Below are 12704 nucleotides of genomic sequence, written 5' to 3'. Positions count from 1 at the left end.
TATTTGCAAACAATGCACTGACAAGCAATTAATCTCCAGAATATACAAATAGCCCATAGAGCTTAAGATTAAAAAAAAAAAAACCCAATCAAGAAATGGGTAGCCCAGTATAGACATTTCTTCACAGACATACAGATGGCCAATAAACACATGAAAAGATGGTCAATACTCCTAATTATTAGAGAAACGCAAATCAAAACTACAATGAAGAGCCATCTCAAACCAGTTAGAATGGCCATCATTAAAAGGTCTACGACTAATAAACGCCAGAGAGGGTGTGAAGAAAAAGGAACCCTCCTATCATGTCCGTGGGAATGTAAATTGGTGCAGCTGCTATGGAGAACAGTATGCAGATGCCTCAAAAAATTAAAAACAGAGTTACCATATGATTCCTGAGCAAATAACTGGAGGAAAATCTAATCTGAAGAGATAGAGGCACTCCAGTATTTATCGCAGCATTATTTATGATGGCTAAGACATGGAAGCAACCTAAGAGTCCATCAACAGACGAATGAATAAAAAAGATGTGGTACATATACTACAATGGAACATTACTCAGCCATAAAAAAAAATAACATTTACTGTCTGAATGAAGAGCCTAACTTTGTACTAAAAAAAATAAAAATAACGCCTTTTGCAACAACATGAATGGACCTAGAGATTATCATACTAAGTGAGGTAAATCAGGCAGAGAAAAGAAATATCATATGATATCACTTATATGTAGAATTTGAAAAGTGATAGAAATGAATTTATTTACGAAACAGAAACAGTTTCACAGGCAGAGAAAGCAAACATGCTTATCAAAGAGGACAGTGGCAGTGGGGGTGGGGAGGGGGATAAATTAGGAGTTTGGGATTAACATATTCAAAATACTATATATAAAGCATATAAACAAGGACCTACTGTATAGTTATACAGCATAGGGAACTATACTGAATATCTTACTATCAAACAATCACTTTGATGTACACCTGAAATTAACAACACTGTAAATTAATTATGCTCCAATTTTAAGAAAAATAGTTAAAAAAAAAAAAAAGAAAACTGTTTTGCTCAATGCTTCTAACATGTTATCCTTGGTTTGAGATACTTCTCTGTAGCTTTCTCTTCCTGACTACAGTGCCATCCCTTCTGTTCATTTTCTAAACCTAATCTGGTCCCATCACTTCATGGGAAATAGATGGGGAAACAGTAGAAACAGTATCAGACTTTATTTTTTGGGGCTCCAAAATCACTGCAGATGGGGATTGCAGCCATGAAATTAAAAGACGCTTACTCCTTGGAAGAAAAGTTATGACCTACCTAGATAGTATATTCAAAAGCAGAGACATTACTTTGCCAACAAAGGTCCATCTAGTCAAGGCTATGGTTTTTCCAGTAGTCATGTAGGGATGTGAGAGTTGGACTGTGAAGAAAGCTGAGTGCCGAAGAATTGATGCTTTTGAACTGTGGTGTTGGAGAAGACTCTTGAGAGTCCCTTGGACTGCAAGGAGATCCAACCAGTCCATTCTGAAGATCAACCCTGGGATTTCTTTGGAAGGAAGGATGCTAAAGCTGAAACTCCAGTACTCTGGCCAGCTCATGCGAAGAGTTGACTCACTGGAAAAGACTCTGATGCTGAGAGGGATTGGGGGCAGGAGGAAAAGGGGACGACAGAGGATGAGATGGCTGGATGGCATCACCGACTTGATGGATGTGAGTTTGAGTGAACTCCGGGAGGTGGTGATGGACAGGGAGGCCTAGCATGCTGCAGTTCATGGGGTTGCAAAGAGTTGGACACGACTGAACGACTATACTGACTGACTGACCCCTGTTTAAAGACCCAGGTAAAACCCTTCCTTCCCCCATAAAACCTCATATGACCATCAGGGCACAATAATCACTACTTCATCAGAATTCCTGCGCTATTAATGTGGTACTTAACATATTCATTCATTAAAAAAAAAAACCTTAGTAGTGTGTACTTCTGCCTTCAAGGTGCTCTCAGAATGTCAGAGAAGACAGAAATGTAAACAGACAACTACTAGACAAATAGTAGTGCTGCAGAGGTATACATAAAATGCTAAGACAATGTACTGCAATATGCTACAATATTTCTCTTTTTTATGTTTAAGCCATTTCTCCAGTTAAACCAAAGTCCTCTTAAAAGGTGGAGTTCTCCATCCCTACTCAATGCTGTATACAAACTAGCTAAAAGCAATACGGATGTTACTTCACTAAAACCTGAATTTCACCTCTATCTTCTTTTTTTAAAAACCTTTATTTTCTTAAGAAGAATATGCGTGGAATCCCTGTTCACAGAAATTAGATTTATAATGATGAAGTAAAAACTTTTTTAAGTTATTACCATCATCAACTATTAGGTTTTAAGAAATCAGATTATTCCCATTTCACGTAAGTGAAGCTCATTGTTTCTGATGAAAAACAAACTTAAAAATAAAGAAATAGGACTGGTTTTAGATACACCTTTTATTTTCCGATTCCTAGCTGGGAAGATCCCCTGAAGAAAGGATTCTGGCCTGGAGAATTCCAGGGACTATATAGTCCATGGGGTCACAAAGAGTTGGACACGACTGAGTGACTTTCATGTTTATTTTCCTGGGAAGGCACTAACCTCTCCAGGGCAGAATAGAAGTCAATTTTAAAAGATGTTTCAGATGAATTCATAACATCAAAGGAAAAATGCTTTCAATAATATGTAAAGTAAAAAAATAACTGCTGAAAAGTGCAAAGGACATGTATGCATGTGACAGAGACAGAGAAAAATACTAGGAGTAAATACACTAAAATAATTAACATTTTAATACTCATCTCTTACCTGTGTGATTAAGGGTATGTTTTTCTTGTTACTTATCTGTATTCTATACAATCTGTCATTAATGATAAAAAATACATTATTTTAATTTAAAAATCCAACTCTTTGAGGAGAGTGCTGGAGAGAAAGAAAAGTGATGAGAGGATGATGGAGCTTCCCTGGTGGCTCAGTGGTAAAGGATCCACCTGCCAATGCAAGAAACACGGGTTTGATCCCTGATCTGGGAAGACTTCACGTACCACAGGGCAACTAAGCCCATGTGGCACAACTACTGAACCTGTGCTCTAGAGCCCGGGACCACAGTTACTGAGCCCATGTGCCGCAACTGCTGAAGCTCACGTGCCCTACAGCCTGAGCTCCACAAGAAGAGAAGCCACTGCAATGAGAAGGCCATGCACTGCAGCTAGAGAACAGCTCCTGCTCAATGCACCTAGAGAAAAGCCCATTCAGCTGTGAAGATCCAGCACGGCCAAAAACAATAAATAAAATTATATATAAAGAATGAATTAAAAAAAGAGAGGATGATGATGAGAGATGACCGACCAACCAAAGACAATGAATAATCTTCAAAACCGATCATTAAATAATCCTCTGAGTAAGCAATTTTTGAACGGAAATGCTTCGTATTCAATTCAGTACCTCATTTCCTAAAAGCATTTTTACAAATTCAATTGAGTAAATCAAAACTGGCAACATCTGCTAAATGTTATATTTGCCATTGGATTTCAAAAAATAACTTGGTTTGCCTTTTTTTCATTTGTCTTATGAGAGTGAACATTTTAAATGTACCTTGTTTGTACTTTCAAGATGTTCTGTTTTTCTACAACTGTGCTTTTAAAGCCTTGTTTATAACACATGCCTTCAAAATTTTGTGTGTATGCATATGTGTGTGTATATTAATACTTCTCCTTAATCCACAATTGTTATAGTAGCAACACTTTTGAAAAAAAATAGACGAACTTATATAAACTGTCATTTTTAGACTGGGGACCTTTCTACTCTCTCCCCTGAGAAGGTACATTTTACAAAGAATAACATTATCTTCCTACCTCATAAAATGCTTCCATGGCTGGTAAGTAAAAATAGACAATGGTGTAAACATAGAGTTTTTAACTCATCAGCATATAAACCAAGTTTGCACTGATATTTCTGGTAATTTTCTCATATTCACTTGAAACCATACATTGATGTACCTTTTGCATCCAAGCTAAATAACTCAAGAGAACCAGAGATGCCATTTCTATATAATGTTTACCCTTGCTTCTTTCCACCTTAGGAAAATCTATTGGAACTTAAAATCTAGGTTTTTATAAGAAACAAAAAAGTACATTGTTTTTAACATTTTATTAATTTTTATTAATGTTACTGAAATTTTTAGCAACCCATTCCAGTACCCTTGCCTGGAAAATCCCATGGATGGAGGAGCCTGGTAGGCTGCAGTCCATGGCGTCACAAAGAGTCGGACACGACTAAGCGACTTCACTTTCACTATGAATAACAATTTTAAAATTCTGTATTCTTACCAAGAAAGTGGTATTTATAGTGCACTAAAGATTTATGGTTTTTCCAGTAGTCATGTATGGATGTGAGAGTTGGACGGTGAAGAAAGCTGAGCGCCGAAGAACTGATGCTTTTGAACTGTGGTGTTGGGGAAGATTCTTGAGAAACCCTTGGACTGCAAGGAGATCCAACCAGTCCATCCTAAAGGAGATCAGTTCCTGGGTGTTCATTGGAAGGACTGATGTTGAAGCTGAAACTCCAATACTTTGACTACCTGATGCAAAGAGCTGACTCATTTGAAAAGACCCTGATGCTGGGAGGGATTGGGGGCAGGACGAGAAGGGAACGACAGAGGATGAGATGGCTGGATGGCATTACTGACTTGATGGACATGGGTTTGGGTAGATTCCGGGAGATGGTGATGGACAAACTGAACTGAAAGATTTTTAGTTTTGCTTCGAAATTAAAGGACAAAATGATATGTAGGACAACTGTCTTTTGCTTCCAGATAGGACGGAATGGCTTTGTATAAACCAACATTCGCAAGAAAAACAACCAGAAAGCCAGATATCTGAAGGTATTCAACATCTGCTGAAGCAATGAGAACTGGAGGGGCTGAGAATTCAGAGGAGAAAGCATTAGGGAAAGGTACCTCTGAGACATTTACAAATTCTGGGCACAGGAGGCAAGCTGATAAACCAAGCTTTGCACAGCACAAAGCTGCTGCTGGACTCCAAAAAATCATCAGAACAGAGTCCTGGAGACCTCAAACATGCAGCCAGTTCTCCTCAAGACATCTGATAAGTTCTGGGCAGCCCAGGGCAAGAAGCTAAAAATTAAGCAACCACTTCTGAAAAGCAGAGCAGAGTTATCCACAGTCTTACAAAACAAAGTTTAGAATATGAGATCTGTCAGGACAAAGATCCATGCTGCGAGCATTTACAATAGCCAGTATGTTGAAGCAACCTAGACGTCCATCAACAGATGACTGGATAAAGAAGTTGTGGTACACACAGACAATGGAATATTATTCAGTCAAAACAAGGAACAAATTTGAGTCAGTTCTAGTGACGCGGATGAACCTAGAGCCTGTTTCCAGAGTGAAGTAAGTTAGAAATAGAAAAGTAAGTATAGTATATTAACACATACATATGGATTCTAGAAAAATGGTACTGATAAACCTATTTGTAGGGCAGCAATAGAAACACAGACATAGAGAACAAACTTGTGGACATTGTGAGGGAAGGAGAGGGAAGGATGAACTGAGAGAGTAGCATTGAGACATATATTATCGTATGTAAAATAGATAGCCAGTGGGAATTTGCTGTAGGACACAGGGAGCTCAACCCGGTGCTGTGTGACAACCTAAAGGGGCGGGAGGCACGTTCAAGAGGGAGCAGACATAGGTATACTTATGACTGATCCATGTTGATGTATAGGAGAAACCAACACATTTTAAAGCAATTATCCTCCAATTTAAATAAATTTAAGAAAAGATCCATGCCATGTGGGTATTGGAATAATTTGATAATGGGTAGCCTTTCCCTTCTCCAAGGGATCTTCCCAACCCAGGGATCAAACCCAGATCTCCCACATTGCAGACAGATTGTTTACCAGCCGAGCCACAAGGGAAGCCCAAGAATACTGGAGTGGGTAGCTTATCCCTTCTCTAGCACATCTTCCCAGCCCAGAAATCGAACAGGGGTCTCCTACATGGCAGGCAGATTCTTTAACAACTGAGTTATCAGGGAACCCCAAATAACATGTCAGCATATTTTAAAATGTTTTATTGGCCCAGCTACTTTGAAAGGTCTAGGAACGTTGACCACGCCAGATTCTCAGTTAAAAATTCTGAAGAGCTCTACCTCAAGAGCAATAGCAAACAGAGGTAGACACATGCTGACGAGAGCCATAAATAAGCCTCAACCCAGCAGAGTCCCTGTCCAGATTGTGTATCTGCCTATGATACAATGAACCTTCTAGACGGGAACAATGAACCTTCTCGAAGAAGAGAGCATAAACAACCAAATAACGTTTTTAAGTCACCGACACTTACCTACCCATGGATCTGAAAACTTCTCCCCTACATGTCCCACAGCTCCCTGTGCATACACCTCTATTCCTGTTCATATCACCCAAGGCTGCAATTCTGTTCACTCACTACAGCTTCAGGGTGAAAGATGACTCTTTCATAGGTCTCCAATGAAACATTAAATAAATATTTTAAAAATGCAGAGCAACCTATTTTATAATACATTAGTGGCCATGGCAATGGACATGTCCAGGAGCAGGAGCACCACACACCAGGATGGCATTTTTCAATAATAGGCCATGCAGAACATCTCAGCTTAGTGCTTTCTTCACATGTATTTCAAATACTTTTTATGTACACCAGATATGGACTATTTTGCATGAACACATTCAAAACATGTCTTCCAGAACACAGAAGAGCAGGGGAGGGGACACGACAAGATGTTAGTACAATACTCTTTATACGCTCACATTCCACGTAAGCAGAACAGAGTCAGCGAAGGAATCACACAACCTGCAGGTACTACCTGCAGTAGCGTCTAGGTTCCCTACCCTAAGATACTTGTCCCAAACACAAAATCGTCACCTTCTTTAAATTAGGAAGTCAGATATCAGCGGTTTCTAACACACGATAATTGTAACACCTTCTTCTCATTTAAGCATATGATCCACCCTTCCTCCTTTATGCAATTTTATTTTAAATTAAAGTGAATTATCACTGCTACTTTGAGGGGAAAGAATTTCACAATGACTTCTCAGGCAGTTGAACACACCACAGGGTGTTGCAAAAGGAAGGCTGAAAAATCACTGCTTCAGAGTTTCTGTTAACTGATTTTTATCCCCCAAATTTCTAAAAACTTGAATCATTCTGCTAGTTTGAATTTTTCATTTAAAGCATTTCAGTCTTAGAAACCAACAGGTCCGTTAAGGAATACAGAACCTTGAAGGCAAACTGTTCATCTAATCTCAAAGCCACAGGCACGCTTGTAGACCCTAGGATACAACTGGGAATAAAACAAGCTCTCAAGAAGCTTCCAGTCCAGTGAATAAACAACGATGATCATGTATCCCAGATCCCACAGGGCTGTCCCATCTTAACAGTGAACATAAAAATACCAGAAAATCCCTCTCTCCTGAACAAGGGCATTTGGTCACCTGAGCAGAAACAGATACCTAATCAGTTCAGTCACTCGTCGTGTCCAACTCTTTGCGACCCCATGAACCACAGCATGCCAGGCCTCCCTGTCCATCACCAGCTCCCGGAGTCTACCCAAACCCATCTCCATCGAGTCGATGATGCTATCCAATCATCTCATCCTTTGTTGTCCCCTTCTCCTCCTGCCCTCAATCTTTCCCAGCATCAGGGTTTTTTCCAATGAATCAGCTCTTTGCATCAGGTGACCAAAGTATTGGAGTTTCAGTTTCAACATCAGTCCTTCCAGTGAACACCCAGGACTGATCTCTTTTAGGATGGACTGGCTGGATCTCCTTGCAGTCCAAGGGACTCTCAAGAGTCCACAGTTCAAAACCAACAGTTCAAAAGCATCAATTCTTCAGCGCTCAGCTTTCTTTATAGTCCAACTCTCACATTCATACATGACCACTGGAAAAACCATAGCCTTGACTAGACAGACCTTTGCTGGCAAAGTAATGTCTCTGCTTTTTAATATGCTGTCTAGGTTGGTCATAACTTTCCTTCCAAGGAGTAAGCTTCTTTTAATTTCATGGCTGCAATCACCATCTGCAGTGATTTTGGAGCCCAGAAAAATAAAATCAGCCACTGTTTCCACTGTTTCCCTATCTATCTGCCATGAAGTGATGGGACCGGATGCCATGATCTGAGTTTTCTGAATGTTGAGCTTTAAGCCAACTTTTTCACTCTCCTCTTTCACTTTCATCAAGAAGCTCTTTAGTTCTTCTTCCCTTTCTGCCATAAGAGTGGTGTCATCTGCATATCTGAGGTTATGATATTTCTCCCGGCAATCCTGATTCCAGCTTGTGCTTCTTTCAGCCCAGCGTTTCTCATGATGTACTCTGCATAGAAGTTAGATAAGCAGGGTGACAATATACAGCCTTGACATACTCCTTTTCCTATTTGGAACTAGTCTGTTGTTCCATGTCTAGTTCTAACTGTTGCTTCCTGACCTGCATACAGGTTTCTCAAGAGGCAGGTCAGGTGGTCTGGTATTCCCATCTCTTAAAGAATTTTCCACAGTTTATTGTGATCCACACAGTCAAAGGCTTTGGCATAGTCAATCAAGCAGAAATGGATGTTTTTCTGGAACTCTCTTGCTTTTTCCATGATCCAGCGGATATTGGCAATTTGATCTCTGGTTCCTCTGCCTTTTCTAAAACCAGCTTAAACATCTGGAAGTTCACAGTTCACGTATTGCTGAAGCCTGGTGTGGAGAATTTTAAGCATTATTTTACTAGTGTAAGATGAGTGCAATTGTGCGGTAGTTTGAGCATTCTTTGGCATTGCCTTTCTTTGGGATTGGAATGAAAACTGACCTTTTCCAGTCCTGTGGCCACTGCTGAGTTTTCCAAATGTGCTGGCATATTGAGTGCAGTACTTTCACTGTGTCATCTTTCAGATTTGAAATAGCTCAACTGGAATTCCATCACCTCCACTAGCTTTGTTCATAGTGATGCTTCCTAAGGCCCACTTGACTTCAAATAGCCCCAAATTTATCAAATGGTGAAAAAGTGCAATTAAAAGACAAATAACCCAACTTACAAATGGACAAAGGATTTGAATAGACATTTCTCCAAAGAAGATATTTAAATATATATAACCAACTCACATATTTTTATTAAATCTCTGTGTATCCTATAAGCTACTTCAAAGTACTGTTTGGAAAGATATAGGTACCCTCCAGAGCTGTGTAGACTTCACCCAACTAGGGAAGGCTGTATCCAGTTGATTCTCTAGGCTTTCCCAGCTCACTCACTAGTCTATGAAGAAGCCCTGGGTAGACTGCTTGAGGGCTAAGATTAACTATAGCTAGAGACAGGAGTTCCCCTAGATTTGGGATCTTTGTTTTAGACATAGTGCTTTGATTTCTGGGGCTGTTCTTCTGCAGCTAATTTCCCAAAAACGTTTAATGGTAACTCCACTCAAAATTAAACATCAGATAAGTGAAGTTATAATATCAACTCCAACACAACAATATAAATATAGGTCAATTTCCTGAATACTAAAACCGAAAAGTAGAATAAGATAAAACTTAAAGCCCTTTACAGCTTTGAAAGTCCACACTCTAATCAAAACAAATAAATGGGTATATAAATAAATAAATAGAAAGATAAAGTCTAATACACTCACAATCCTTGCCAATATTGAAGATGTGCCTTGCAAATTTTAAAGGCAATTCCAAAAAAATTAATTGTATACATGTATTTCTTATCATTTCCATCTATTCCCTCTTGCATCATCTTAGCTTAAAGCCTCTTTCCCACCTCCACCTAGATCTATACAACAGTTCTTAATTCTCTTCCTCAATTTCTTCTAATCTACTATATTAACCACACTACTGTTAGACAATTCTCCATGTTTCATTTCCTTCAGTGACGCTTAACCTAGAATTCAATGCATTCAACAATCTCACCCCACTTTATCTTTTTAACCTTTTCTAGCCCTTCCTTTGGAGAAGGCAATGGCACCCCACTCCAGTACTCTTGCCTGGAAAATCCCATGGATGGAGGGGCCTGGTGGGCTACAGTCCATGGGGTTCACTAAGAGTCGGACATGACTGAGCGACTTCACTTTCACTTTTCACTTTCATGCACTGGAGAAGGAAATAGCAACCCACTCCAGTGTTCTTGCCTGGAGAATCCCAGGAACGGGGGAGCCTGGTGGGCTGCCATCTCTGGGGTTGCACAGAGTTAGACACGACTGAAGCAATTTAGCAGCAGCAGCCCTTCCTTATATTAACTTACTCTTCAGCAAACCTGTCAAGCACCTTATTCTACAATATATTATACCTATCATTCGTTTATGTCATTCCCTCCACTTGAAACACTCTCCACCATACTGCCCCCACTTTTACTCCATTCTGCAAATATTGATACAAATCTCACCTCCACAACAAAGCCTTTTCTGACAAGTATCCTTAAACTCCTGGAGCACTTAGCCTGTTATATAACTTTGGTGTTTAGCATATGCTACCTTCCAATGGGCAGATTTAATACAGGAGAAATCTATAAGGGTACTTCTGCCTTATTTTCTTCAGGTAAGGCCTTCAGCTTCAACATGGGATGAATTTCTCATACAAAGCATTTAAAGGGAAGTGAAAATCTCTCAGTCTTGTCCAACTCTTTGTGACCCCACGAACTATACAGACCATGGATTTCTTCAGGCCAGAATACTGGCGTGGGTAACCATTCCCTTCTCCAGGCATCTTCCCAACCCAGGGATCAAACCCACGTCTCCCACACTGCAGGCGGATTCTTTACCAGCTGAGCTACAAGCGAAGCCCAACAATACTGGAGTGGGTAGCCTATCCCTTCTCTAACAGATCTTCCCAACCCAGGAATCAAACCAGGGGTTTGCTGCATTGCAGGCAGATTCTTTACCAACTGAGCTATCAGGGAAGCATTTAAAGGGTCCAAACTTAAACTAAATTCTTTTTTTAAAGCTTCAGTTAAATATTTTTTTGGCATTTCTTTTCTCTTTTTCTCTTAAATTTATTTTATACTGGAGTACAGATGATTAACAATGTGATGGTTGCTTCGGGTGGGCAGCAAAGGGACTCAGCCACGCATATACGTATATCCATTCTCCCCTAAACTTCTCTCCCACCCAGGCTGCCACATAACATTGAACAGATAAACTACAATTTAAAAAAAAGAAATCACCTAAAGTAACAGTTTATGTGTAAATCTTAGAAATTTTCTATCAAATCCATTCTACTCTTGTCAACTGTATTTATACAGCTGTGTTCCAAAATTTAAGATAATTCTTTAGGTTTGGGTTAATACTTCCTGTTTAATACTTCCCTTTTTTAAAAAGGGACGGAGGACAAGACTTAAAAGCAAATTCTCAAACTTTTAATTACAAAACTTCAATGCGGCAAAAACTTTTCAAAAAAAACACAACTAAGAACAAAGTTTTTGAACAACAATAGAACTTCTTATGGTACAAGAATCATAGCAAAACCAAAACTTGGGAAAGGAAAGAAAGAGACATTTTGCCTGGTCAGCCCTTTTAAACAAAATGGCATGTTTTTCTCTAGCAGCCATGAAAAACACACTTTTTACACACATGTGCTCTGACAACTATCAATTCTACCACCCCTTTCTCTGCTTTTAATCCAGAAATATTTTACTTCAATTACAAAGTTTTGGGTCTTGCTTAATAAAGAACACTTAATCTGGTCTTTACCCTTCTGATAATAAGACTGAGATAATGCGCATACAAGTCCAAATTTGCCACTTTCACTTCTATACAAAAAAAAGGCCTCTTGAAAAGCCAAGAAACACTCCCCTAACAAGTCCTGTGATGAAGTGCTAGTAAACATTAGAAAATTGATTGCAGGCATGAAATATTAAGTTAAAACAAAGAAAATGTTTTCAACATGTCTCCTTAAACTGAAGCAACAATATTTTAACCGAAAGGCTAGACTTTCTTTAATTCAAAATAGTCTGCAAGTAAAGCTGCAATGAAGGAAAAAAAAAAACCAAACTCTTATTTAAACAATTTTGGCACAAAAGGAGTTGTACTTATTTCACAGGACAGAGGGGAAAAGAGGAGCAGAAAAAAAATCTATGTGTTCAGCAAATGTATCTGTTAAAGAATTGTCAACAGGCAACTTTATTTTCCTTTCAACAAATAAAGATCATCCGAACACAGAACACGCCTGTAGTACTCACATGCAGAGCTGAGGGGTCTGGCAGGAACTCAGCATCTTCTCCAAAGATAAAATCGGGAGGCAGCTCTGGGTACTGGGCATTGAAAATTATATCCCCTGTAATACAGAAAATGTCAGTTCTTATTTCTTTGCAAATGTATGAATGATCGGAGCAGTGCATCAGAAAAACTTCTAAAACAAGTTTATAGCAGTTTAACAGAAATACTGAAAAGCACTTTCATTCAGAAACAAAAAGAACTGATACCTTCCTTTAAGTTAACATTCACAACATGCAGTCGAAAGTGCTACCTCCTAATACACTATACTGGAGAGGGTTGGTATGCCCTCCTCCAGGGGGATCGTCCCAAACCTGGGATCAAACCTGCCTCTGTCTCCTGCATTGAACCCCAGGCAGGTTCTTTATCACTAGTGCCACCTGGGAAGCACATAAATATAAATACCCAGGTAGAAAAGTAGAAACAACTACATCCACAGTACATGCAGAT

General features: G+C 39.3%; 1 protein-coding gene across 2 annotated transcripts in view; it reads right to left on the bottom strand.

Annotated features, from left to right (window-relative positions):
* Nucleotides 1-12704, bottom strand: part of BABAM2 (BRISC and BRCA1 A complex member 2) — a 401503-nt gene that overhangs the window by 306201 nt on the left and 82598 nt on the right. For both annotated transcript variants that reach the window (XM_069582871.1, XM_069582872.1), the window contains exon 4: nucleotides 12221-12315. In XM_069582871.1, the coding sequence (XP_069438972.1) occupies nucleotides 12221-12315 (95 nt within the window). The remainder of the gene's footprint in view (nucleotides 1-12220; nucleotides 12316-12704) is intronic.

This window comes from Ovis canadensis, chromosome 3, assembly GCF_042477335.2.
Source record: "Ovis canadensis isolate MfBH-ARS-UI-01 breed Bighorn chromosome 3, ARS-UI_OviCan_v2, whole genome shotgun sequence".
In the NCBI taxonomy this organism is placed as follows: Eukaryota; Metazoa; Chordata; class Mammalia; order Artiodactyla; family Bovidae; genus Ovis; species Ovis canadensis.
This window is presented reverse-complemented; position numbering and strand designations above follow the sequence as displayed.